The sequence below is a fragment of the Heterodontus francisci genome, chromosome 2, assembly GCF_036365525.1.
Source record: "Heterodontus francisci isolate sHetFra1 chromosome 2, sHetFra1.hap1, whole genome shotgun sequence".
Taxonomy (NCBI): domain Eukaryota; kingdom Metazoa; phylum Chordata; class Chondrichthyes; order Heterodontiformes; family Heterodontidae; genus Heterodontus; species Heterodontus francisci.
The window spans coordinates 176,480,271-176,505,359 of record NC_090372.1 but is presented as its reverse complement, the minus strand read 5'-3'; the positions used below and the strand labels follow the sequence as shown (position 1 = coordinate 176,505,359).

General features: G+C 39.4%; 1 protein-coding gene across 2 annotated transcripts in view; it reads right to left on the bottom strand.

Annotated features, from left to right (window-relative positions):
- Positions 1-2,386: 2,386 nt before the first annotated feature.
- rab18a (RAB18A, member RAS oncogene family) overlaps positions 2,387-25,089 on the bottom strand; it is a 44,969-nt gene continuing 22,266 nt past the window's right edge. The window contains exons 3-7 of one of the 2 annotated variants that reach the window (XM_068014134.1): positions 21,931-21,997; positions 9,247-9,319; positions 8,914-9,032; positions 5,143-5,209; positions 2,387-4,635 (exon numbers count right to left, since the gene is read on the bottom strand). In XM_068014134.1, the coding sequence (XP_067870235.1) occupies positions 4,460-4,635; positions 5,143-5,209; positions 8,914-9,032; positions 9,247-9,319; positions 21,931-21,997 (502 nt within the window). In that variant the 3' untranslated portion in view covers positions 2,387-4,459. The remainder of the gene's footprint in view (positions 4,636-5,142; positions 5,210-8,913; positions 9,033-9,246; positions 9,320-21,930; positions 21,998-25,089) is intronic. The other variant, XM_068014128.1, reaches the window with a different exon arrangement.

Genomic DNA, 25,089 nt, shown 5'->3' with positions numbered 1-25,089 from the left:
TAGCAATTCCCCACACCATTTAAAAAAAGTTGTGATCAGAAAGTGAACTCAAGAGTACACCCTCAGACATAACCAAGTATGAATTGCATGTATACCAAGCATAGTCTCTTAATGCTGAAGTACTTTTTTGTGCAGTAAGTGCTGGATAGACTGACTCAATTCAGAGGATGCATAACTATATTATGTGTACTGTAGCATAGTGGTTATGTTACTGAACTAATAAACTGGAGGCAAGTATGCAAATCCCCCCCATCATTTGGGGAACTTAAATTCAGTTAATTAAATAAATCCAGGAAGGAAAAAAAGCAAGTACCAGTAATGGTGACTTAAAACTACCAGATTACCATAAGAACCCATCTACTTCACAAGTGCCTTTTAGGGAAGGAAATCTAGCATCCTTACCGAGTCTGACCTATACATGACTTCAGACCCACAGCAATGTTGCTGATTCTGAACTGCCCTTTGAAATGGCCTAGCAAGCACCTCAGTTGTATTCAGCTCACCACCATCACCATTCGCAAGGGTAATTAGGGAATGCATAATACTAGCTTTGCCAACACCCACATCCCATAAATAAAAAAAGTTTGCTTTTGTAAGCTGAATTCCTTTAATTGCAGGTCAAGTTCATTAACAGATGCAGTGTGTTTGCATCAAACTATTCACTACTGTAATAAAAGCAAAATACTGCGGATGCTGGAAATCCTGCACCTTCTCCTTTGTTATCTCTTGCCCAACCCCCACCTCACTTGTTTATAATCTGTGACTTTTCTAATATTTGTCAGTTCCGAAGAAGGGTCACTGACCCGAAACGTTAACTCTGCTTCTCTTTCCACAGATGCTGCCAGACCTGCTGAGTGAATCCAGCATTTCTTGTTTTTGTATTCACTACTGTAATTCACTTTCAATATAGCAATCCTAGCATCATTGAGAATAAAGGAAATAGACCATTTTTGTTGATGGCAGAAACCAGCAGGACATCCTCAGTTTCACATTTTGCTTTGGCCATTGAACCGCCTCCCAAATCTATTCACACTTTAATGTCCAGAATAATCAAATTCCTGACTCTTACTGTGAAATCTGATGTCACAGTAAGTAAACAGAACACTATTGTAGTGAAGCACTTTGGCTGCGAATGCTCTTTAAGGCTGCTATCCATTCAGATTGAAATTCTTGCACTTCTGCATCTTGAGATATTTCTTGTGTTTTACTTTCCATGCAGCCACAAGGTAAACTTGATAATTTCTTAGAATTCAAGAAATTGGAAAAATCAAAAGATTTGTGGGTGGAGGGGAAACTGATTACCGATTAATTAGTTCAATCTGTGTTTTAAAATAAATCAACACAATCTTTAAGGACAATTTGATGTGATACATTAATTTATCCAATATATTCGAAGAGAAGCAACATTTAAAAAATTTTGAAGGATGAATTTCTTGGGAGTTGAATCATACATGGAAATTTTATTCATATACAGTGTATATATTATATATATGTATATTTTCTAATGCAATACCTTATCATAGTTGTAAAATAGTAAATTACTTCACCAAATCATCCTCAGACTCTCAACAATACAATACCAAATAGACGTCTCATTCTCAAGCCCTCACCTTTCCATTAAATGTAATACCATTAATAAATAATTGCAATTATAACTGGTCAGATAATTTAACTTTTAAAAAAAAACCTTGACTGAACTGGTAGGAATTATCCAACATTGTTGTAGGATATACATTATTTCCTCTCCCTTTCAGCAATTTTCTTCCATCTCCTTCTCTCAAGTTGCCGACTCCTTGTGAGGACAATACCATATTGGTTAGCCCCAGCATCTCAATCAGGCTGTCACTGTTCATATGGGAGCCTAGACAGCACATGGCAGAGGGCTCCTCAAATATGGGAGCTTCAGTCGAGTCTCTCTGTGCATCAAAGCGACATGCACATGTCCAGTAGAAGTTGCTGGATTTGGATAAAGAGCAAGAACCCCAGCTGATTTTCCTTTCAAGAATGGGGTGCTGGGATTACAGCACCTGTACTGGTACCCCGGTCAGCTCACTCAACACCAAAGATTGAATTTGGGACCTTCCAGGTTAATACAGCTCACCACTTAAAAATTATCTGAGCTATCCAATGAGCCTGATCATTAAAGTAAGAGGTTTGATACTTTTCTTATTAAATTTGCTACAGACCCCTTACAAATAAAAAAATGCATATTGGGATAAGAAAACATTCAGTAGAATGATAAAATTTGACTCTACAGTTGATTCTATATATACATAAATCATATTTATGCTATTACTAGAAACATAAAACTTAATAGGTTACGTCACATTAGGTGTCAAAGCATTCATTCTAATGAAAATGCATTAAATTACAAAACTGTTCATAGTTTGGAATCATTTTGTCATTATTAATAAAAACAAAGTGAAACATAGGACAAGGTATACACTAATTGTGTATACAGTATGCTGTAATAAACAGTTATCCTTTGCTGGGCATATGGATTCATGAAAATCAAACATCTTTTACAAATATGTAGTGGTTGCTACAGAACAGTCATGTATTATCAAGCTGGAGCAATATCTGTGACTACTCAAGGTTACATTTATCAGGCCAAAATTAAAGAAAAATCTGTTCCATTCTACTTCTGTAAATTTGTTGCTTTGTCCCTTTGCAAATAAAGTCCAGAAACACACTTATGTACATTTACCACAGCATGCCATATGCTTATTTTTTGCAATTACATCAAACCTAATTTTATTTCATACTTGATTGCATTCTCCAAAATACGCCAAAATAAATATTGAAAAATGCATTGTGTATGAATCATTGATAATTTAAAACACCAGAGTGCAAGTAAAATAATACTGAAGCATCTAACATTTTGTATTTTCTAATTACAACTTAAAAAGGCACATGACTTCAAAGTTATCTGCTCTACAATTGTGCATGCTGAAATCTAGCTTGATGAAAATAAATAAAATCTCAATAATGGTGGTTTAAAAAAATTATTGTAAGTGTATGAGGATGGTACGGAGTTAATGAATAATCAAGAGTGCGACCTAATAACAAACTCCTAAACTTATTTCTACATAATGGTTTTTCAAGCTGCCCAATCCAAAGTTTTTAGCCTTTTCTTATCAACAAATGTTTTGATTATTGTTCTAAGAACTGCAGCAAAAAGACACCTAGAAATAATTGTACAGTTTAAGATATAATAAAATTGAACATTTATGATCATCCATTTCAAATTCAGCAGATGTGAGCTAGTACAGTGCAATAAACAAGTACGAAGTGAGCTGTACTGGCACAGACTTAAATATATACTTCAGTTCTTTTGATTCAACTTTAACAAATGCTCTACAATTACTAACCAACCTTAAATCTGCATTTCTTAAAAATGCTGAATAATTGATTTCAGAATCATCTCGAAAGAAAAAATGCAGTTTCTTGCAGTACAATACTTAAAGTGTCTTCAATAATGTAACTTTATAATAATGCAGTCTTAAATGTACAAGACTGAACAGACACATACTATGAAGTTTAAGGCTAAAATACCAGTATGGTTCAGTATTTAGTTAACTGAAAAGGTTAGATTCATAAATGTTTCCAAGAAATTTTTCCAAATGTTTCCATCCTTTGGTTATCATAAAAGAGGCCTTATAATAGCTCTAATCATCTTATAGTGTGCAGACTTTAAAAATTATGTATTTTCATCAATTTAAAAGTGTTACAATTCGTTCATCTGTTTATTGGGGCACATATGTTGAGCACAACTGGGGAAGTTATAGTTTAAAATATTCAGCTGCTGTATTAAAAAAAACTCAGCAAGATTTTACTAGAACACTAGTTTATGAATGAATGTTATTTTAACATCTGATACAAGCTTACCGTTCTCTTGCATTTATAAGATGTTTATTCAGCTAGACTAACAGCAGTGAAAATTCAGTTATATTGAAGCATTTTATACTGAAGTGTTCCCAACACATACCACATATACTCCAAAATTCGCAAACCGTATGAAACATTTCTAAGGTTGGGGGTTGGAGAAAGACAGTAATAAGTGGTTGGGCACTGAAGTGTGAAAATACATGAACAAGGCAAAGAAAGAAAACATCTTGAGACTACAATAAGCAGATTGCTTCTAGATGAAACTAGACCATGTGAACATGTACACATTAACCCTGACCCTCACTGATGAAAACACTTGCACAGTTTTGATATGTAACTGTTTCAAATTACAAGGAGATTTGACATTACAAGCAAAATGTTTTATGAACATTGACTCTGGATTGCAAGGTTCTGCATACCTACAACTAATCTGGCCTTGGGCAAGTTACGGGATTGTTTTACATAATGTGAACAAAGTGTGCAAACTGCAATGTCAACTCTAGAATTTATACAAATAATTCACCAATTGTTTAAAATTGGCATGAAATTACTCCATCAAAAGTCTTACAGTTTACAGCACGGAGCAATATCCACCACAAAAACCTCTACTGTTGGCGTCAGGTGAGTCTGATAACCTCAGTCTACTATTTTGACTCTCACTTTCCCATAAGCCAGGTGTCTGAATAATTTTTTCAACGAGTTCTTCAAATGCACATTGTACACCATCACGCGTTTTTGCACTTGACTCTGCAAAATAAATATTTTACAAAGGTTTAGAGCACATTTGGTATGTTTTAAAGTGTTCAGTAACTTTATTTTTAAAATGTGAAAACTACAAAGCTTACAGATACACAATACTGCGCTGTAACTGAAGAATTGCAACTGAAAAAAAAAACTAACCACATTTAACAGCTGTTATGCATCTTAAGTGAAGTAAATACTGCATGTACCAAAACAAAAACAGAATACGGTGGAAATATACAACAGGTCCAGCAAAGTCCAAAGAAGGATGACAACAGAATCATCTTCATCAGATACCAACTGGCCTGCTGCACATTTCTAGCATTTTTGTGTTTTTATTTGATTTGCAGCATCAAGCATTTTTTTTTCTAGCAGAAACAGAACATTTATGTAAAGACAATAAGCATATTTCAATACAAATTGTTGAAAGTCCTACAATACTTGTCAAATTATTTCTTTTCCTCTTTTCCCCCAAATTTAAAAAAAGAAATTCAGTTATTTTGGTCAACCTACCTATAAACAACATAGAATGTTTTCTTGCAAACTTCAGCCCTTCATTCCGGTCTACTTCACGGTTTTCCTTCAATAAAATAGCTTGGTATTAATAACCAAAACCATCAACTTCATAAATTTCTAAGTAGATAAAACATTCATTTTCCATCAATGGGCTTGGGGGTAGGGGGGGTTGCAACTTTAAATTCTGTAGCACTGCAATGTAATTTCCAAATTCATTATCAGAGTGGCAAAGCTAATTGAAAGCTTGTTTAAAAAAAAAGTCTGCATTCATGGAGCTCTTTACATAGAAAAAAGCTCAAAGGATGCTGAGCCCAAAGGAGGATCTTGAAGCAGGAGAGGGAGGTACAAAATAATTTTTCATGCTGTCATAGTTGGGACTCTGAGGACAGTCTTTTTTTTTAAATGCAGGTCTGGACCACAGGTGAACTACAAACAAGTTCTTATACTGAGCAAAACAACAATCAGAAATACTGACTACCTTTCACACTGATTGTATGCAGGAGACCCAAAAGCATAGCCCAGAGTGAGGCCTTCTATACACACAATGCAGAAGGAAAGGATCACCTGACTGCAGCGGGTACAAATTTCTTGAAATGTTATCCTCAGGTGCTCCTTTTACCCCAGAGAGAATGAAGACTTTCAGGCACAGTGGCGCAGTAGGTAGCACCGCAGCCTCACAGCTCCAGCGACCCGGGTTCGGTTCTGGGTACTGCCTGTGCGGAGTTTTGCAAGTTCTCCGTGACCGCGTGGGTTTCCTCTGGGTGCTCTGGTTTCCTCCCACATGACAAAGACTTGCAGGTTAATAGGTAAATTGGCCATTGTAAAAAAATTGCCCCTAGTGTAGGTAGGTAGGTGGTAGGAGAATTGAGGGAAGGTGGGGATGTGAGAGGGAAAATGGGATTAATGTAGGATTAGTATAAATGGGTGGTTGATGGTCGCGTGGACTCGTTGGGCCGAAGGGCCTGTTTCGGTGCTGTATCTCTCTATGAGATGGAATAGGGAAACTGATTTTTAAAGATAGGATCTTGAAATTAGCTCTTCGAATATTAGCATACAAGCACTTAATCCACTCATACAAAAGTCCTTTGCTGTTTTGATGAGTAACCAAAGGAATTTCACAAATATATGAAGCCAATATTCAAAACGCATAATTTCAAGGTACGTGCCTAATTCAGTATGCGAGTGTCTAGGAGAAACTTGGAAAAAAAAACAAAAACAATGTGCTAAATGATCCAGATGACTTCCAGTGGAAGAAATGGAAGTGTTAACGATCATCACTCGAGGTTCATATATCATGAAGTAATATCCTACTGAATTCTCGGGCAAGTCGCACTTCTCAAAACCTTCCGAGGAGAATGTGTGAAAAGTAATCACAGAAGCTTGCATGTGGAAGATCTCAAGCAGAAGCATTTATTTTTTTATGATCCACAATGGTTATGTTGATCTCCAAAGCAGTAGCAGTTTCAAAATGGTAGCTATAACATTTTTTCTTTGAATAAAGTCATTGTAAATATTCCTGAGATCACTGCTGTGTTGAAAGATTTACCACAATAACAAACTCAATGGATCAGCCTTTTTAGATATAACGTAGGGACAATTTCATTCCAAGTCAAGTAGAAGCCTTTAGGCTATCACTACATAGTAGGTATTTTTAGAAACCTGTGCGCCTGTTGTAGCAGCCTGTAGGAAATCTGATAACAGAAATAAGCTGGAAATAAAAGGTTGCTATTCAAAATGCTAGTCTATCCTTTCTGTCAGGTGGTGCTGCTGTGTATTTCTGGTGTTTAAGTATATTGGGCTGGCCAAGTTGTCTCCTACTTACTGCAGATGCATAAAGTGATAATCTCAGGAGTGATTGGATTTTATTTTTTAAAAAATGGACGACTATTACAACACATTAGTTAAGTTATTCAAAACCAAAGGTATTAACAGTCCCAACGAGGCTGAAGAATTCAATGAACCAGAATGGAGTTACTTCCCAGTTAAGGCAAGCTGAAACAGAAGGAAGCAACTCAAGAAACAACTTGCATTTATATAGCGCCTTTACCATAGCAAAATGTCCCAAGGTGCTTCACAGGAGCGATCAAACAAAATTTGACACCAAGACACAATTACAATACTCCACTCCTCCACCTCCAATTCTCCCTTCTCCGTGCCTCTGACCCAAACATTTCTGCTCTGACTGCCCTTTGGCCTATACTGGTGTATTTTTAAGATTTCAGTTTGTTCTTCAGCTAGAGATAAACTAATAAATTTCCTACCAACTAAGCAATGTGCAGCTCAAAATTTCAAACCACTATATATTCTTTAATAGGTGTGTATATATATAACACCTCATGCATACTTGTGAATATTTAGGTTTGTTAAAATTAGACAAAAATTTTAGTCAGTTTTCTTGATAATATTTAATCTGGTGCTCATTTCACAATTAGAGAGCATTTATCAGTATTATCAAGTTTTTCATATTAGAGAGACAACACTATGCAGCCATCTAGAATTTTATGGGAGTAACACAATTATACAGTTTATATTAACCAATAGTTGCATACATGAAAGCATTCATAAATTTATAAAACTATTAAGGCAAAACTAAAAATATTTTAATTGGTGTAAAAGGAGAACTCAAAAACTAAATACAATAGCAAGGTACTGCCATTCTAGTTTTCACAGATTCATTTACCTCAAGACAAATTCACCAATGGTAAAAGAAGCCATTATATAAAGTCTGATATAGCATCATTGGAAGGAGACATTAAAATGTTGTAGTTCAATAATTTCAGAGTATGACAGGCCCCCCATTTTACTTTTATTTTTTAGTTATTTTTTCTTTTTTCTATTTTTTTTGTGTTTATTTTATTTTATTTCACCTTAGTTTGTTCAGTTTGCTTACCCACTGTTTTTTTTTCATGTTTGTACTTGCTGCTGTTCAATTTTCAGTCCGTTAACACCCTATCTGTACTAATGCTTTGTCTTTCAACACACCATTAACATATTGTTTGTCTTTGCTCCATGACCTTCTGGTCAGCTATTCTGTGACCTTGTCCTATCTACACCTTCTCCTTTGTTATCTCTTGCCCCACCCCTGCTTTACTTGCTTATACCTTTCACATTTCTAATATTTGCCAGTTCTGAAGAAGGGTCACTGACCTGAAACATTAACTCTGCTTCTCTCTCCACAGATGCTGCCAGACCTGAGTATTTCCAGCATTTCTTGTTTTTATTTCAGATTTCCAGCATCCACAGAATTCTGCTTTTATTAAAATGTTGTATGTAGACAAATACATAAATAACTCAACTAAAGTATCTTCCAACTACAAGGTTAGTCTGGGCCAAGGAAAATCCTCGTATGCACTGACAGCAAATTCACAGCTGCAGAAGTAAAATGTCTTACTGTCGCCTTCCTTTTTCTTCCCTACATTGAGTACACTATACTGCGCAGTGCTCCATCTATTGGCTTAAACTCAGAGTACTGGTACAAGCATGATGTGGGTAGTTGCCTGCAAACAACTGAGAATTAAATTTAAATTCAATTTCTAACTAGATTCAAATACAAGTACTGTACTAATACAGTTAACAAATTGCCTAAAGATATTGAGGGCTGAGATGCAAGCTGTAATGGGAAACAAATCCCAACTCTAACACTGGAAAGGATATTTAGAAAACAAGTTACATAGAAGTAATCTTTTTGAGAGGCACAATATTACATGGTATAATCGATTAAAAACAAAGATTAACTCAACAGACATACATCTAAATTGTATCACTTACTTTATCAATTTTGTTTCCAACTAACATTTTCACAATATCATTTCTTGTGCAGTATGTCTCCAGCTCATTCAGCCAATTTTCTAGTTTTACAAACGTCTCTCTTCTGGTCACATCATACACTGAAAAAGAAACATTTCCAAATTTATAAATGCTGGTAATTTAACCCTGGACACAAAGCAGTATTAAAGTAGATGTGAATAGGATTGCACCCTTTTTGGTGTCTGATGGCCAAAGTCATTTTATGGTAGAAAGATTATATTGCTAAGAAATTGTAAAGCAGTACTGCATGGTGTACATGAAAATCGGACTTTAGAAGTTTTAGAATAAATTTACCTAATATAACACCTTGTGCCCCTCGATAGTAACTGGGAGTCAAGGTCCTGAACCGTTCCTGTCCAGCAGTATCCTGAAATGAAAAAACAATGACATTTATTGAGAGGCAACTGTCTAGTTGTAATATAATCTTTCATAGTTTACTGTGTTAATATCTGGATAAGGCTGAATAAAAATTGAGGTTCACAGCTGGATTTTTGGGAAAGGGTGAAACAAACCTGATCTTAGGTGTCTACCATCAGATATTTCCCTTTTACAGAAAAAAAATCTTCAAATTTCACTCACTAAACTGAATTTGTATGAAATAACTGCCTCCAGTAAACTAAAAATGAAGTGATTTCTGCATTGTAGAAGTATAAATATTTTATGTCTGAAATATATTTTTAAAATTGCTGATCTAAATTAAGACTGTTGGCAGATCATGCACTGTTCAACTGAAAACTTCCTGGTAGTTAGACAAATTTCCCAGTAGTTAAATTCATTGACAGAAAATTGCTCCTGCTCACTTCATTTGTATTTTTGATTTGTTTATATTTAAAATGTTTTATGATCTCATTATTGTTATTTAAATGCATTGTGTCATATTTGAACAGCTGCTCCCTAGTAATTACTTGCAAACCAGTTTCACCCTAGTAAATTTGAAAATTTTCTAGGAAGGAATGTCAATTTTAAATGCTACCAAGCCAAACAGATTCTTTTTTTAAAAAGGAAACTATTGACAATAGCGCCTAAAAAAACCTAGAATGTTGATACATTAGTCTTGCAAGACTACTTATAAAAGAGACAGAAGGATACTGTTGAAATAGGAAATGGTTCTGCATTCAGTGGCCTGGTCTAAAATGGAGAAGCAGGGCCTCAAAAGGTAGTAATCTCCAGATTACTCCCAAGGCCATGTACTAGTGAGTATGGAAATAGCAGAAATACCAGATGGATGCATGACTGTAGAGATGGTGCAGGAGGGAGGGCTTCAGATTTCTGAGGTACTGGGAAAGGTTCTGGTGAAGGTGGGATCTCACCTGAACAGGACAGGAACGAATATCCTTGCAGGAATGTTTGCTAGTGCTGTTGGGGATGGTTTAAACTAGATTGGCAGGGGGGGATGGGAAGCTGAGGGCAGTTTCAGATAGGACAAATTCAGAGCAGGGAACAGGAGGCAGAAAATTAGCGAGTGACTCTGAAAAACAGATAAAACGTGGAAAGTTCAGGCAAGTAGGATTAGATTAAGTACTTAAGTGTGCCTTATACTAAACTAATACTGTATGCTTCACCAACTGTGAAGACCTTCTCATCTATCACAGATAAATCCAGCATTGTAAAGCCCAGTAGATTCCACTTGTCATGACTGACAGCATAAGGATTTCTGCTAACCAACAGCCACAGAGCAACAAATCCCATAACTTGGCTGTAAGCACCCCCCTGTGGCTAAAAACAGTAGTAGCCAAAGTCTTTGGATTATTTGGATAACAGCCTTTGCAAAAGTCAAGAATTCTTAAACTATTCCTGAAGATTAAATGCACCCAAGCAGCCAGTAGCACAATTCTAAACATGCCAAGATGTAGTTCCAGAATGATCTTATAAAGTGAGCTACATTGGAAAGACAGTTTTAAAAAAAAAAATGATCTCATGGAATGCTAAGGAGATTAATTGCAGTGAAATGATCCAAAAGTTTGTCCAAATTGTCTAGAATGAAATGTGAAGTAAAGCTAATCCAAGAATTTTATTTGAAGGAAACAATTAAATGAAGAGGATGGGTGGGACAGGTATTTCTGAACTCCTACAATTGAGAGTAGAAGAGTCCTGATAATGATCCATAAGTAACATAGCTGGTTCCAGAGCATGAAAGATGATTTATGCACAATAAGACATTCTTAGTAGCAGGGAAATCATTGCAGCTAAGCAAATACATATGCTGTTAATTCTAACCAGTCCTCAACCTTTGAGTGGAATTCAGCAACTCTATCCAGATTTAGTACTATTCAGAGAAGATGTGAATATTTGTGCAAGCACAGAGGTGAACAAAATCCAATTTAATTACATCGCAACTCCATGTCTGTGAAAGGTCATCATTTCCTTTATATTTATTGTTTGCTTGTGGCTTTCAAAACCATCCAAGTGCATAATTTTATTAACACTCAGTTCAAAGGTCAACAGAATTTAGTTAACCAAAGATTTAACAAGGATGTATTTTAACACAAGGTAACTGTTTCAATCATCTCCCTGAACTTCTGTATGTTATCTTAAACCTTTTAGCTGAAACAAATCAATCTAGCAGTTTATTTGGATGCTTCAAAAAGGTGAGTAAATTTTCAATGTATAGTAGTAGCCTAATTTCAAGTTATGCAAATCTCTTGCCTGGTAAGAAATTTTTTGTATTATACTTTGTTATACCCCACACTTGCAGAGATTTTCCATTTTACGTTTCACACACAGTTGAATGCCCTGTTTACATTGGTGGGGATTTTAAAAAATTCTTTCACAGGATGTGGGCGTCGCTGACTAAGCTAGCAATTATTGCTCATCCCTAATTGCCCTCAAAAAGGTGGAGGTGAGCTGCCTTCTTGAACTGTTGCAGTCCATGTGTTCTGTTAAGGAAGGAAGTTCCAGGATTTTGACCCAGCAACAGTGAAGGAACGGTGATATAGTTCAAAGTCAGGATGGTGTGTGGCTTGGAGGGGAACTTGCAGGTGGTGGTGTTCCCATGCATCTGCTGCCCTTGTCCTTCCAGGTGGTAGAGGTTGCGGGATTGGAAGGTGCTGTCGAAGGAGTCTTGGTGAGTTGCTACAGTACATCTTGTAGATGGTACACACTACTGCCACTACTGTCAGTGGTGGAGGGAGTGAATGTTGAATGTGGTGGCTGGGGTGCCAATCAAGCTGGTTGCTTTGTCCTGGAAGGTGTCAAGCTTCTTGAGTGTTGTTGGAGCTGCACTCATCCAGGCAGGTGTTGGATATTACATCACACTCTTGACTTGTGCCTTGTAAATGGTGGACAGGCTGTGGGGAGTCAGGAGGTGAGTTACTTGCCGCAGAATTCCCAGTCTCCGACCTGCTCTTGCAGCCATGGTATTTATATGGCTGGTCCAGTTCAGGTTCTTTTAGAATTAGAACATTACAGCGCAGTACAGGCCCTTCGGCCCTCGATGTTGCGCCGACCTGTGAAACCATCTGACCTACACTATTCCATTTTCATCCATATGTCTATCCAATGACCACTTAAATGCCCTTAAAGTTCTGATCAATGGTAACCCCAGGATGTTGATAGTGGGGAATTCAGCAATGGTAATGCCATTGAATGTCAAGGGGAGATGGCTGGATTCTCTCTTGTTGGAGATGGTCATTACCTGGCACTTGTGGGGCCCAAATGTAACTCCACTGAGGTTCTGCAGATCTGCATCCAGGTCTGTACTAGATCCTAATCAGGAAGCACCCCAGCACTGGGAGTTGAATACTGGGTTCGCACTAAATTTTCCCTGCTCAGACATCACTCATTTGGCACAATGAACTGGCACAGATAGAAATCAGTTGAGTATCCAGTGGTTCTACTAACTGTCAGCAGGATTCCCAGCTGGGTACGTTTTAAAATCACAAGGGCAGAGAAAGAATTTAATTGGGATTCACATTCTCAAACGTCCATTTGAGGTGTCTGCAGTGTTGCTTAAGACAAGCCAAAATAAAAATCTAGCTACTTTATATAGAAAGAATTTCTCCCATTCTGACACTTAAGTGCTTTAACAACCTCCCTTTCACCACAGCATCTTCATTATAAATTAAATTCTGCTTGTGTGGTAAACATTTCAAAAAGATGCTGCTGCTCATCGCAAAAGTAAAAAGCTGGATACTAAGAAATGAAGAAACTAGCTGCAGTGTAGACTGATGGAATGGTAGTGAAATAAGTTCTTTGCCTCATTTTCACAGATGTAGTCAATATTACAATTTCAGAAGCATTACAGCCTAGTGTAGAATTATTCATAGAAACTCAATGTAGACAAACCATCAGGTCCTAATTGCACCAATAAATTTGGATTTAAACTATCACAAACCTTAATGAACTGATAAATGTGAGCCACCAGCTGACATAACACAGCCTTTATTTTAGTACTCTACAGTGAATACCATTAGGGTCTATAGCCCAATCTGCTTCAAGAGTGTGCATTCTCAGAGCAATGTATTTAAGGATCAAAGCAAAGGTGCTTAACCATGGGATTGGACCCAGAGTACCACTGTACTCTTCCATGAGCACCATATGGTGATAGAATGATAGAATCTAACTGCATAAAACAGACCTTTGGGCCTATTAAATTTGTGCTGGTATTTTTTACTACATGAGCCACCTTGTCTCAACCTTATACTATTTAATACTTCTCTCAGAATCACTGACGAGTGCCCATCCCTAGATGCTCGAGAAGGTGTTGGTGGGCCTTCTTGAAACACTAATGTCAGTGTGGTCAAGACACTCCCACAATGCTGTTAGGATTTCCAGGATTTTGACCCAGTGACAATTGAACAACAACAATAAATGCCCAGGGTAGGACAGCATGCAACTTGGAGAGGAACTAGGAGGTGATGGTGTTCCCATGCACTTGTTGCCCTTGTCCTTCTATGTGGTGTTGGGTTCAGGAGGTGCCACTGAAGAAGCCTCAGCTGCACTGCATCCTGTAGATATATACATTGTAACCACATTTGCCAGTGGTGGAGGGTTCAGATATTTAAGCTAATGGACTGGTCGTCTAACAAGCAAACTGCCTTGCACTGAATGTTGAACTTTTTGAGTGTTTTTGCAGCTGTACCCACACCCATCCAGGCAAGTAAAAAATGTATCATCACGCTCCTGATCTGTGCCTTGTGGGTGGAGAGGGGTTTTGGGGAAATCAGATGGTGAGCCACATGCTGCAGAATACACAGCCTCTGACCTAATTTAGTAGCCATAGCATTTATGTGGCTGGTCCAGTGGAGTTTTTTGTCAATAGTGACACACCCAGGATGTTGAAGATAGGGGACTTAGCAATTGGTAATGCCATTGGGTGTCAAGGGAGGTAGTCTCTTGCTAGAGATGGCCATTGCCTGGCACTTGAGTAGCATAAATATTACTTTCCACTTATCTGCCCAAGACTGGACATTGTCCAGATCTTACTGTACTTGGGCATGGACTGCTTCATTACCTGATGAATTACAAATGAGGGCAAACAGTGTGCAATCCTCAGTGGACAGCTTCACTACGGACCTTAAGATGGAGGGAAGGTCATTGATGAAATAGCTGAAGAATAGGTTGAGCCTAGGATGCTACCCAGAGGAACCCCTGTAGCTATGTTCGAGGGCTGAAATGATTGACCTCCAACAACCACAACCATCTTCCTATGTGCCAGGTACGACTCCAGCTGCTTGAGAGTTTCTCCCTTGATCCCCATCAAATTCAGTTTTACTCCAGCTCCTGGATACCAAAGTTCTCTGAGAGGTCACCCCTTAACCGCATCAGCTGTATGGGGGAAAAAAAAACAAACTCACTTCACAGATACAATGTTCTTCTGTATTACCTTAGTGAATCTGCACTGAATATTAAACTTTTTTGGTATCCTTCCTACAATGGGACACCAAAACCCAGATACAACCACAATCTCATGTAGAAATTTATCTTTACCTCCTCAATTTTGTACTCTGTGCCTCTGAACACAAAACCAGGAATTCAGTTCGCTCTTTTGTTTAAAAACCTTGCTTGCATAAACTAGTCTAACACCTCAGTTTGGTACTGAGTGCACTGCACTATTCAGATGAGATGTTAGACAGAAGGCCTGTCTGTTCTCTCAGATGGACGTAAAACATTCCATTATTCGAAGGAGGACAGGGGAGTTGTCCCAGTGTCTTAGCCAACATCTATCTCTGTATTATCATTGATCTGGTCATTTGTCACACTGGTGCTCGAGACACTTTGGGCTGAATTTAGTGTGGCCCTTTGGAGCGTGAACAGTGGTGTTTCGGGAGGGGGGGTGGGGGGCGCTGGAGAATCACGTGGGATACACCAGCTCGGAAATCCAACGTCATGACCTCGGTTGCAGGATTTAGTCAGCGGCAGTAAGCACCAAGGCGGCATTGCTACCCTGATACAACGGGAATGCACTTTAAATTGCTGAATGCTTAGTTTAATACATTAGCATCTAAATCGATCACAATTCAATGGGGAACTTGGAATTAAGTGGAAGACAGGTGGCTCTCACATGCCTTCAGAGTCCCAGCTGTTGAAAGCTGGCAACACCGAGGCAAGGCCTCAGAGCCACGACAGGTAGGGAGCCATAGCCAGCACTACATAGGGGAAGAGGGGGGTGTTGTAGGCCTACACTGTGCTGCTCACTCTACAAGGAGGACCATGGTCTTGGGTAGTCTGCAAGGGTGGGAGTGCCAGCTGAGCAGAATCTTGGATAGGAGCGCCAGCTGAGCAGGTTCTTGGGTGGTCGGCAAGGGGGACAGGGGAGTTGTAGTGAGTGGCTGAATCTGTTGCCCAAATTGTTGGGTGAGAGGATTGGGTGACCTTAGTGCTGGATTAGAGGGTCAACTATCAGCAAGGGTGGGCACTGAAGGCCATCAGGGAGTCTGCTGGGAGAAGTAGCAAAGGCACAGCTGCCAAAGCAGGATCATGTCTGCATCGACAGCGCTCTGGAGGCCCACTGATCACCATGTACGAGTCTCATACACCCTGTATTTTTGGAGCCCCATGGCGTGATGCAGCACCTCCAATGGAGGGTGGGCCAGGAGGTAGCTGTATCTGCCCATGAAGCTCCATAACCAGAGCAGCAGTAGCTAGCCATGTCAAGAAGGGCCCACCTGTGCCAGACTCTAATCAGCTACCACCAAATGTCCAAGCTGCATCGCCAGCGAAGACTACGACTTTTCAGGGAGGTTGTCACTGACTTAAGTGCCCTGCTGCAGGATGAATTGCGATCTCTGGGATTTGGGAGCCACCTTGTGCCAGTGGTCCTGAAGATCACAGTGGCATTAAACTTTGACAAGTCTGGATCGTTCCAAGGATCCACCAGGGACATGTGTGAGGGTCTCACAGGCAGCAGCCCATTGCTGACCAATGCCCTGCTCAAGAGGCCCGGCGACTATGTGCACGATCGGACCGACCCTGACAGTCAGGTGAAGAGGGCCATCGGATTGGGGGCTCCAACAGACCAGCCAGCCACCTTCATCAACGGAAATGGCTTCCATTCCATCAATGGGAAACTGCGATCACTGAAATTTTCCTGCAGGTGTGTGCCCGCTTCCCAGGAAGTGGCCACGATGTACTTCGACAGTCCCAGGTTCCATAGGCTTCAAGGATGGACTCTTAGGAACAAAGGCTAGCCATTGAAGACATGGCTACTGATGCTTGTGAGGAACCCTCGCAATGCAGCGGAGCAGAGGTACAACACTTGCCACGGCTCCACCTGAGTGACCATCGAGCAGGCCACTGGGCTGAAGATGATATTTCATTGCCTTGCAGTATACGCCAGTGAAAATTTCGCATATCACTGTGGTCTGCTGTGCTATGCACAATCTAGCACTGCAGAAGGGGGAGGCCTTGCATGACTAGGACATGATTGAATGACACTCCTCCACTGATGAGGACGACGCAGAGGAGGGAGATGAGCAAGCAGCACTGGATGTTGAAGCCCTTACACTGGACGCCAGGCGGATTGAGCAATGAGCCAAGGAGGCAAGAGACAATCTCATATTTATTACATGATAATCATAAATTAAAGGCAAATTCTAATCAAGCAGTCTAACAGCAGCAAATAGATCATTTCTGTGAAATTGTTTTTTCCTGTTCATGTGGAGTTCCAATATCATGCTGGATATTAAGTGTGCTCATTACACACACACACACACACTTAATCCTTATTACTGTAGTTATAATTTTTTCAAAAACTCAATCAGGACACAAATTCCAAATACGTCGGTAGTGGGCAAATTATTGGAGAGGATTCTGAGAGACAGGATTTATGATTATTTGGAAAAGCATGATTTGATTAGAGACAGTCAGCATGGCTTTGTAAGGGGCAGGTCATGCCTCACAAGCCTTACTGAATTCTTTGAAGATGTGACAAAACACATTGATGAAGGAAGAGCAGTGGATGTGGTGTATATGGATTTTAGCAAGGCCTTTGATAAGGTTCCCCATGGTAGGCTCATTCAGAAAGTAAGGAGGCATGGGATACAGGGAAAGTTGGCTGTCTGGATACAAAATTGGCTGGCCCATAGAAGTCAGAGGGTGGTAGTAGATGGAAAGTATTCAGCATGGAGCTCGGTGACCAGTGGTGTTCCACAAGGATCCGTTCTGGGACCTCTGCTCTTTGTGATTTTTATAAATGACTTGGATGAGGAAGTGGAAGGCTGGGTTAGCAAGTTTGCCGATGACACGAAGGTTGCTGGAGTTGTGGATAGTGTGGAAGGCTGTTGTAGGTTGCAACGGGACATTGACAGGATGCAGAGCTGGGCTGAGAAGTGGCAGATGGAGTTCAACCTGGAAAAGTGTGAAGTGATTCATTTTGGAAGGTCGAATTTGAATGCGGAATACAGGCTTAAAAACAGGATTCTTGGTAGTGTGGAAGAACAGAGGGATCTTGAGGTCCATGTCCACAGATCGCTCAAAGTTACCACCCAAGTCGATAGGGTCGTTAAGAAGGCGTATGGTGTGTTGGCTTTCATTAACAGGGGGATTGAGTTTAAGAGCCGCGAGGTTATGCTGCAGCTCTATAAGGCCCTGGTCCGACCACACTTGGAATATTGGGTTCAGTTCTGGTCGCCTCATTATAGGAAGGATGTGGAAGCTTTAGAGAGGGTGCAGAGGAGATTTACTAGGCTGCTGCCTGGACTGGAGGTCATGTCCTACGAAGAAAGATGGAGAGAGCTAGGGCTTTTCTCATTGGAGAAAAGAAGGATGAGAGGTGACTTGATAGAGGGGTACAAGATGATGAGAGGCATAGATAGAGTGGATAGTCAGAGACTTTTTCCCAGGGTGGAAAGGGCTATCACCAGGGGGAATAATTTTAAGGTGATTGGAGGAAGGTTTCGGGGAGATGTCAGAGGTAGGTTCTTTACACAGAGAGTGGTGGGTACGTGGAATGCGCTGCCAGCGGTGGTAGTAGAAGCAGATACATTAGGGGCATTTAAGCGACTCTTGGATAGGTACATGGACGATAGTAGAATGAAGGGTAGGTAGTTAGTTTGATCGTAGAGTAGGTTAAAGGTTCGGCACAACATCGTGGGCCGAAGGGCCTGCACTGTGCTGTACTGTTCTATGTTCTAAACTACGCAAATTACTTCATTTGCAGGATTGTTTTATTTAATGGCTTTTATATCAGACAACATGGTGTCCAGAATCACTTTTTCGCCTCAAGACTTAAAAAAAAAAATGTACTGCAGATGCTACATTGTGAAGCCACAGAAATATTTCCCAAAATTGCAAAGTACTGAAATGACTAGATTTTCGGGTCATCACTTACAACTATAACTAATTCAGCTCTTTAGATGCCATTAAAGATTAAAAACATAAAATCATGCGTGATGAGTTGAGGAGTTTTTAAATTTCAATACTCAGATGAGCAGTTGAGAGGTTAGCACGAATAGTAATATTTTACAACTATGAACACTAAACCGTACTATAATGGTATAAAAGATTTTCACTTCCTACTGTCAAAAATCAATTTTGCAATACACAGATCAACTTTTAAAAAATAAAACATTCATGGCGATGATGTTTACAGATGTGAATACAAATAATTTTGTATGGACTTTTCAAAATTAAAGACATCAGCAAAAGCTCAAGCCAAGTATTGCTGAAAACAGAGACATGTTGTCAAAGCTTTTCGTCTTGCACTCAAGACAATCCACAAGAATACCAATGTAAGGGAAAACAGCTTGAATTATAGAGAATAGCTGTTTCAGTAGATTATGCCTAGAATTTCATCTTTACATACAGAAGTGATTCGAGGCTTCACAACAGACCACACTGAACATTAAAATTCTTTACAGTCTAGCATGTAAACTTCACGAATGAAGTAAACTGATCTTGGCTTAAAGGTGAGCTATTAGTGTCTGCAGTTCCAAATCTTAAATAGTCAATACCTTCAGAGAACACAAGGAAAATTGTCAGAAAAAGAGGTAAATCAATCATGCTGCACATTTAACCATAGTTAACTCCACCAAAATACAATTTCAGAATGACGATTTTTCCGTGTTCTATGTACAAACAAAATATTTCTTTGGAGAGGAAAGATTAATACCATGGTGTCGTAACCTGTGGAGATCAATTAGATTGAAAAAACACTTTTTAGCAAAATCTCAGAATAGCTTTAGGTGCACCCATTCAAGTGTTAAAAACAAAGACACAGAATTCACTGCAACAGTGATAACGGCAATGAGCGCCACAAGTTAGACTGTTGTGCTCACTGATCCTCCAGTGGCGAATTCACACTACAATTTTCTGGCAAGCTTACAAGACAGTGAGCAAGTTGGAAAAGGTGTAGCCAATGCCCTATACAGATCATTGGAGCCAGGGATTGTGCCTGCTTTTGAACTAGGAAGTTTTAAAGAAGCAAAACTGGTATTGTCTCCATGAAATGTGGCAAGTTACTTGTGGTTGTTGATATTCCTATTGGTGATACTAGTTAATTTTCAATTCTCCATATATTGCTGACAGTTAACCACAATTCCAAAAGCAGCAAAAATATTTCAAACTGGACAAACCCATAAAGTGAATGCAGCTAACTTCAATTTCTAATAACACCTGATGGGTTATTTTACCTCTTGCCCATGTTATTACTTATCAATTTTAAATACATGTAGGGTTGTCGATCATATAACCCAGAAATATTCTCATGATTTAGGGTAACTGTTTCTTCTGGGAAGGGCATTGGCTGATAAAAGCTTACGCTTTCTGCCCATAAAAACAGAACAACCAAGCTGCTACTGCTAGTATTTATGCTCAAACATTAAACTTTCAGCAGATCTCTCTTTTTGCTGGCATCAGCCCTACACCTGAGAGAGATTTTAAACTGTATCCTCAATCCTCCAGTAGATAATCTACCAACCAGTAAAATGTACACTTTGCAAAAGGCTCAATACATTTAAAAAAGCTAGCCAGATACAAGCTCTGGGAATATACATTACAAGTACAAACTGAATCTTGATTTTTGAGGCTGTTCTTACTCATGCTCCTGAATCAATCATTTCCCACCCCCAGTCCACCCACTTATCCCAGTTTTTGAGATCCAAGATGTGAAACTGGGTCAACTGTATGATCAGATCACAGTGCCCTTTACCCTTTCCATAGGTGTTCTGCCAGAGAGCTTAAGTCATCCTTCAACAGCTCCCTCTTGGGTGACCAGATTCTTGTTTCACGTTACAAATCAAATTGCCATGTTCTTGGAGAATAACCACAAGAAGGGACTTTTGCCAATTCTCCTACGAGAAGTAGCCAAGGTAGTTATTAGAGGCAATATTACATCTCCAGAAAGAAATTGAAAGCCTTGGCCTCCCAAAAAATTCTGGGAGAGAGAACTAAAACAGCCGGAGTCACCAAGAGTTCATATTACTGAATTACAGGCTCAGATGAAGTGGATGCTCTCCTGACCATACAGAGTATGCCATTCAGTTCACAAATATTAATTATTACGAGCACATCAACAAGGCAAAATACTTTCTGGCACATGTACTGTGCAAAAAAATTCTAATTGGGCTACTTTCACTGATGTACTGTGAGGATGATCAACCTACTACTGAATCCAAGGAATCTCTCTGGAATTTTAGTAATTCAATTTTAATTTAGACTAATCTATATCAAATACCATGAAGGTCATAAATTATTATTTTTAATTAAGTTTAAAGATGCTGAAAGATACTTGCTGAATACTCCTTTCTTGCTGGACAAAGTCCAAAACACTTAATGCAGGCAGGGAAAGCCCCAAATCCAGAAATATTCCCCATGGTTTATGATAAGTATTTGCTCCTGAACTGGCTGAGTTGCTTGCAAGTAGTGATCCAAAATAGCAGCACGAGCAATTTTGATTTTAGCTGGAGCAGCAATATGGGCACCCATTAAATTCATGGAGACTGGTCAGTCAGTCAGTTATCTTCCCTTCTAAAATAGTGATAAATGCTATTTTCATGTATGTAATCCCCAAGTTCTTTTCTAATGATTAATTCTAATTATCTATTACTTTGGGTGAAGAATTGAAAAGAACGTAGTAAGAGACAGTGACAGATAAACACTAAAGAATAAGCAATGGAAGGAACACCGAAGGATCAGAGACACAATCAGAAAAAGAGACTCACTTAAAAAAAAATTAAGTCACTGCAGTTTATCAACAATAAAAGTGATAGTTACTCAAACACGGAGCTGGAATTTGCTATGGAAAGGCAGAGAAAGTGTCAGCATTCATTTCCATTACTGCACTGAAATGGACGGCAACTTCACGAATTTAAACATGTGCAGAATTTTGCCATGAAAAGCTAATGTTATATTTTTGGAATGTCAATTTCTCCACAATGATTACAAATTCCACATTTTTACAAACAGAAAAGTCTGTTTATCTTTATTTTAGCTTCCATCTTAAAAGTCATACATTTATTTCGCTACATTAAAATTAAATTAAGTACTTTTAACTTCCTGGTTTGCTGTGTGTGGATATTTCAAATTTGATTGGTTGCCTACCTGCATGCTGACATCACTGCTGCTGCACACCAAGACATCCTCTTGATTTGGCACCAGATTTAAACTGCTATGGGGAAAATGAGAAATTCCTACTAGAAAAATTGAGATTTTTGTGGGCAACTTTCTTTGAGGTCAGCGTTGAGGGCCCTTGCTTCACTGCTGACTGCAAAAATTCAGGCAATTGTAGCATTTAAGGTGTGGAGTGTAGCAATAATTATCTACAGTCTATTCTTAATTTGAAGTTATTTCTGGTTATTCATTCTGCCTCTGCTGTCTCTACAATCTTTATGCCATTTATCCATCAGGGTGTGTCTCGTCCACAGTCTCTTACAAAGTTATTTTCAAATTCTTACACTGGTTTTGCATCAGTAACTGGCACAACTAGAATTAGTTTGAATTAAAAACATTCAAAAATGCTCCCTTAATTCAAATTACTGGACAATTCAATTTTTTTTTCAAGCAGGAGTTGAAAGCATTGGCACAAGGTACCTAAAGTAAAGGGTAATGGGATAAAATACATTTTACTGATTTAAAAGTTTTATTTAAATTGCACTTGTGAGTGGCTTAAGTACCACTGTATACAGCTGGAGCAGAGACTTGTTTTTTTGTGTAAAGTTCAGCAGGGCCCTCAACAGTAAATTGTTTAGACTGCTATACATTAAAGTTCACAAAGGGTTAAAGTAGCAAGCTAAGTTACTGAACTTGAGAAATTTCAGAAGACACTGTCTCACCTAAGAGGGGGAGGGGCTTGTGAAACAAGTTCCGAGAGGTGGTCATCTCACAGGTACACAACATGATCGGGGGTTTAAAGATCAGAATACCATGTATTGAAACAAGAGCAATAGCAAGGAAGTGCAGAGTAGTATAATGGCTCAATTCCCCAAATGTCTCAATGGGGTTGTGGAACGGAGGGATCTGGGGTAGATACACCAAAAAAAGTAGCGACACAAGTGAATACAGTCATAAAAACAGCAAACAAAGGACAGGGGGTTCATTTCAAGAATAGAACTGAAAAGCAGACAAGTTATGTTAAACTTGTATCAAACCTTGGTGTGACCACATCGAGTACTGTGAACAGGTCTCCAGACTATAAAAATGGTATAAAGGCATTGGTGAAGGTGCAAAAAACAATTTACTAGAATGATACCAGAATTGAGAGATTAGACCCATCAGGAAAGTTTCAACAGGCTGGGGCTCTAAGATTATGGAAGGGTTTGATAGGGTAGATGTAGGGATGTTTCCACTTGCAGGGGAGACCAGAACTATGGGCCATAAATATTAGATAGTCCCAATGTGATTAGAATGAGGAATTCACTACCACATGGAGTAGTTGAGGCACCTGCCATAGTTGTATTTAAGGGGAAGCTAGATAAACACAAGGGTTAAGGGATAGAAGGATATGTTGATGGGCTTAGATGAAGTAGTGTGGGAGGAGGTTCGTGTGGAGCATAAACACTGACATAGTATTTACAGCATAGAAACAGGTCTACGTAGTAACTTTGGCAAATAAGCTTACAGCACAAAATAATTGATCCATATTCAGATCCAAGCAAAGTCTTGGCTCCAGAGAAAATGTGATTGGCCAGTGAAAGACAGTAGAGGAACAGAATGCAACCGAGACATTTAATAGCAAGGGGAGTACTTCTGTAACTGTCAACGCAAGTCCAAAAGGGCATGTTGTCTTAGATGTACTAAGATAAGGGATGTAACAGTGAAAGTGGAGGCATGGCTAGACAGGGGAAAACGAGCTGAAAGCCACGTCAGAGCCAATGATGTAGGAAAGAACAGAATACAGCTCCTGCAAAAGCAGTTTCAGGGAATTTGGTCACAGACTAAAAAACAGGATCTCAAAGTTAGTAATCTCAGGATTACTAATGGTGCCAATCAATAGTGAACACAGGAACAGCCAGATTAGAGAAGCAAATGGAAGGTGTCTCGAGACACAATATGAGTTAGGAATCAGATTACTGCTGCACTGGGACCAGTTCTAAGATGGAAACGAGGTAAACCAATAGGCAACCTACAACTGAACAGAGCTGAGATCAATATCCTCATAGGAGTTAACTATAGCTAAAAAGGCTTGCATTTACATAGCACATCTCATGATGACAGGACGTCCTAAAGTGCTTTTCAGCCAATGAAGGACTTTTGAAATGTGTAGTCACTGCTGTAATGTAGGAAACGTGGCAATCAATTTGCACAGCAAGCTTCCACAAACAGCAATCTGATAATGATCAGATAATCTGTTCTTGTGATGTTGATCAAGGAACAAATATTGGCCAGGACATGGAGGATAACTCCCCTGCTCTTCTTCAAAATCCTGCCATAATACCTTTCACATCGACCTGAGGGGGCACAAAGGGCCTTGGCTTAATGGTTCCTCCGAAAGACAGTACCTCCGACAGTCCAGCATTCCCTCAGTGCTGGGCAGGAGCATCAACCTCGATTTTTGTGCTCAAGTCACGGAGCGGGACATGACCCACAACCTTCTGACTCAGAAGCAAGAATGTTATCAACTGAGCTGTGACTGAGACAATTGAGTGTCTAAACTATGGCGGGAGTGGTGCTAGAAAGCAAGAGAGTAGTCAGCTTGGGCAAGAACACAAGCTTTCGGTGTAAAGGGAATAAGGAGGTTTAAAACTTTTAAGAGAACAAGACAGTAAAATAGGCATCAAATGGGAGAAGGCAAGCAATAAATGGTCAAGCCAAGAAGAGATTAAACCAAAATGTATGCAAAGTGTGTAACGAAAAAGAAATTGTCCAATTTGTACCTACCTACATCAGTTACTCTTCTGATGCCCTCCAACGATGTTTCCATTAACATTTAGTTGTTGTGCGTGGTCAATTTACTTTTAGTGCACAGTCGAACAAACATGTTATTTATCTCAAGAGTAAGGCCTGCACAGTACCTTTTAGGCTGCTGCACGACTGTACACCTGCACGGCTTAGCAGAAACAAAGAACAATACAGCACAGGAACAGGCCATTCGGCCCTCCAAGCCTGCGCCGATCATGATGCCTGTCTAAACTAAAACCTTCTGCACTTCTGGGATCCGTATCCCGTATTTGTCAAGATGCCTCTTAAACGTTGCTATCGTACCTGCTTCCACCATCTCCCGCGGCAACAAGTTCCAGGCACTCACCACCCTCTGTGTAAAAA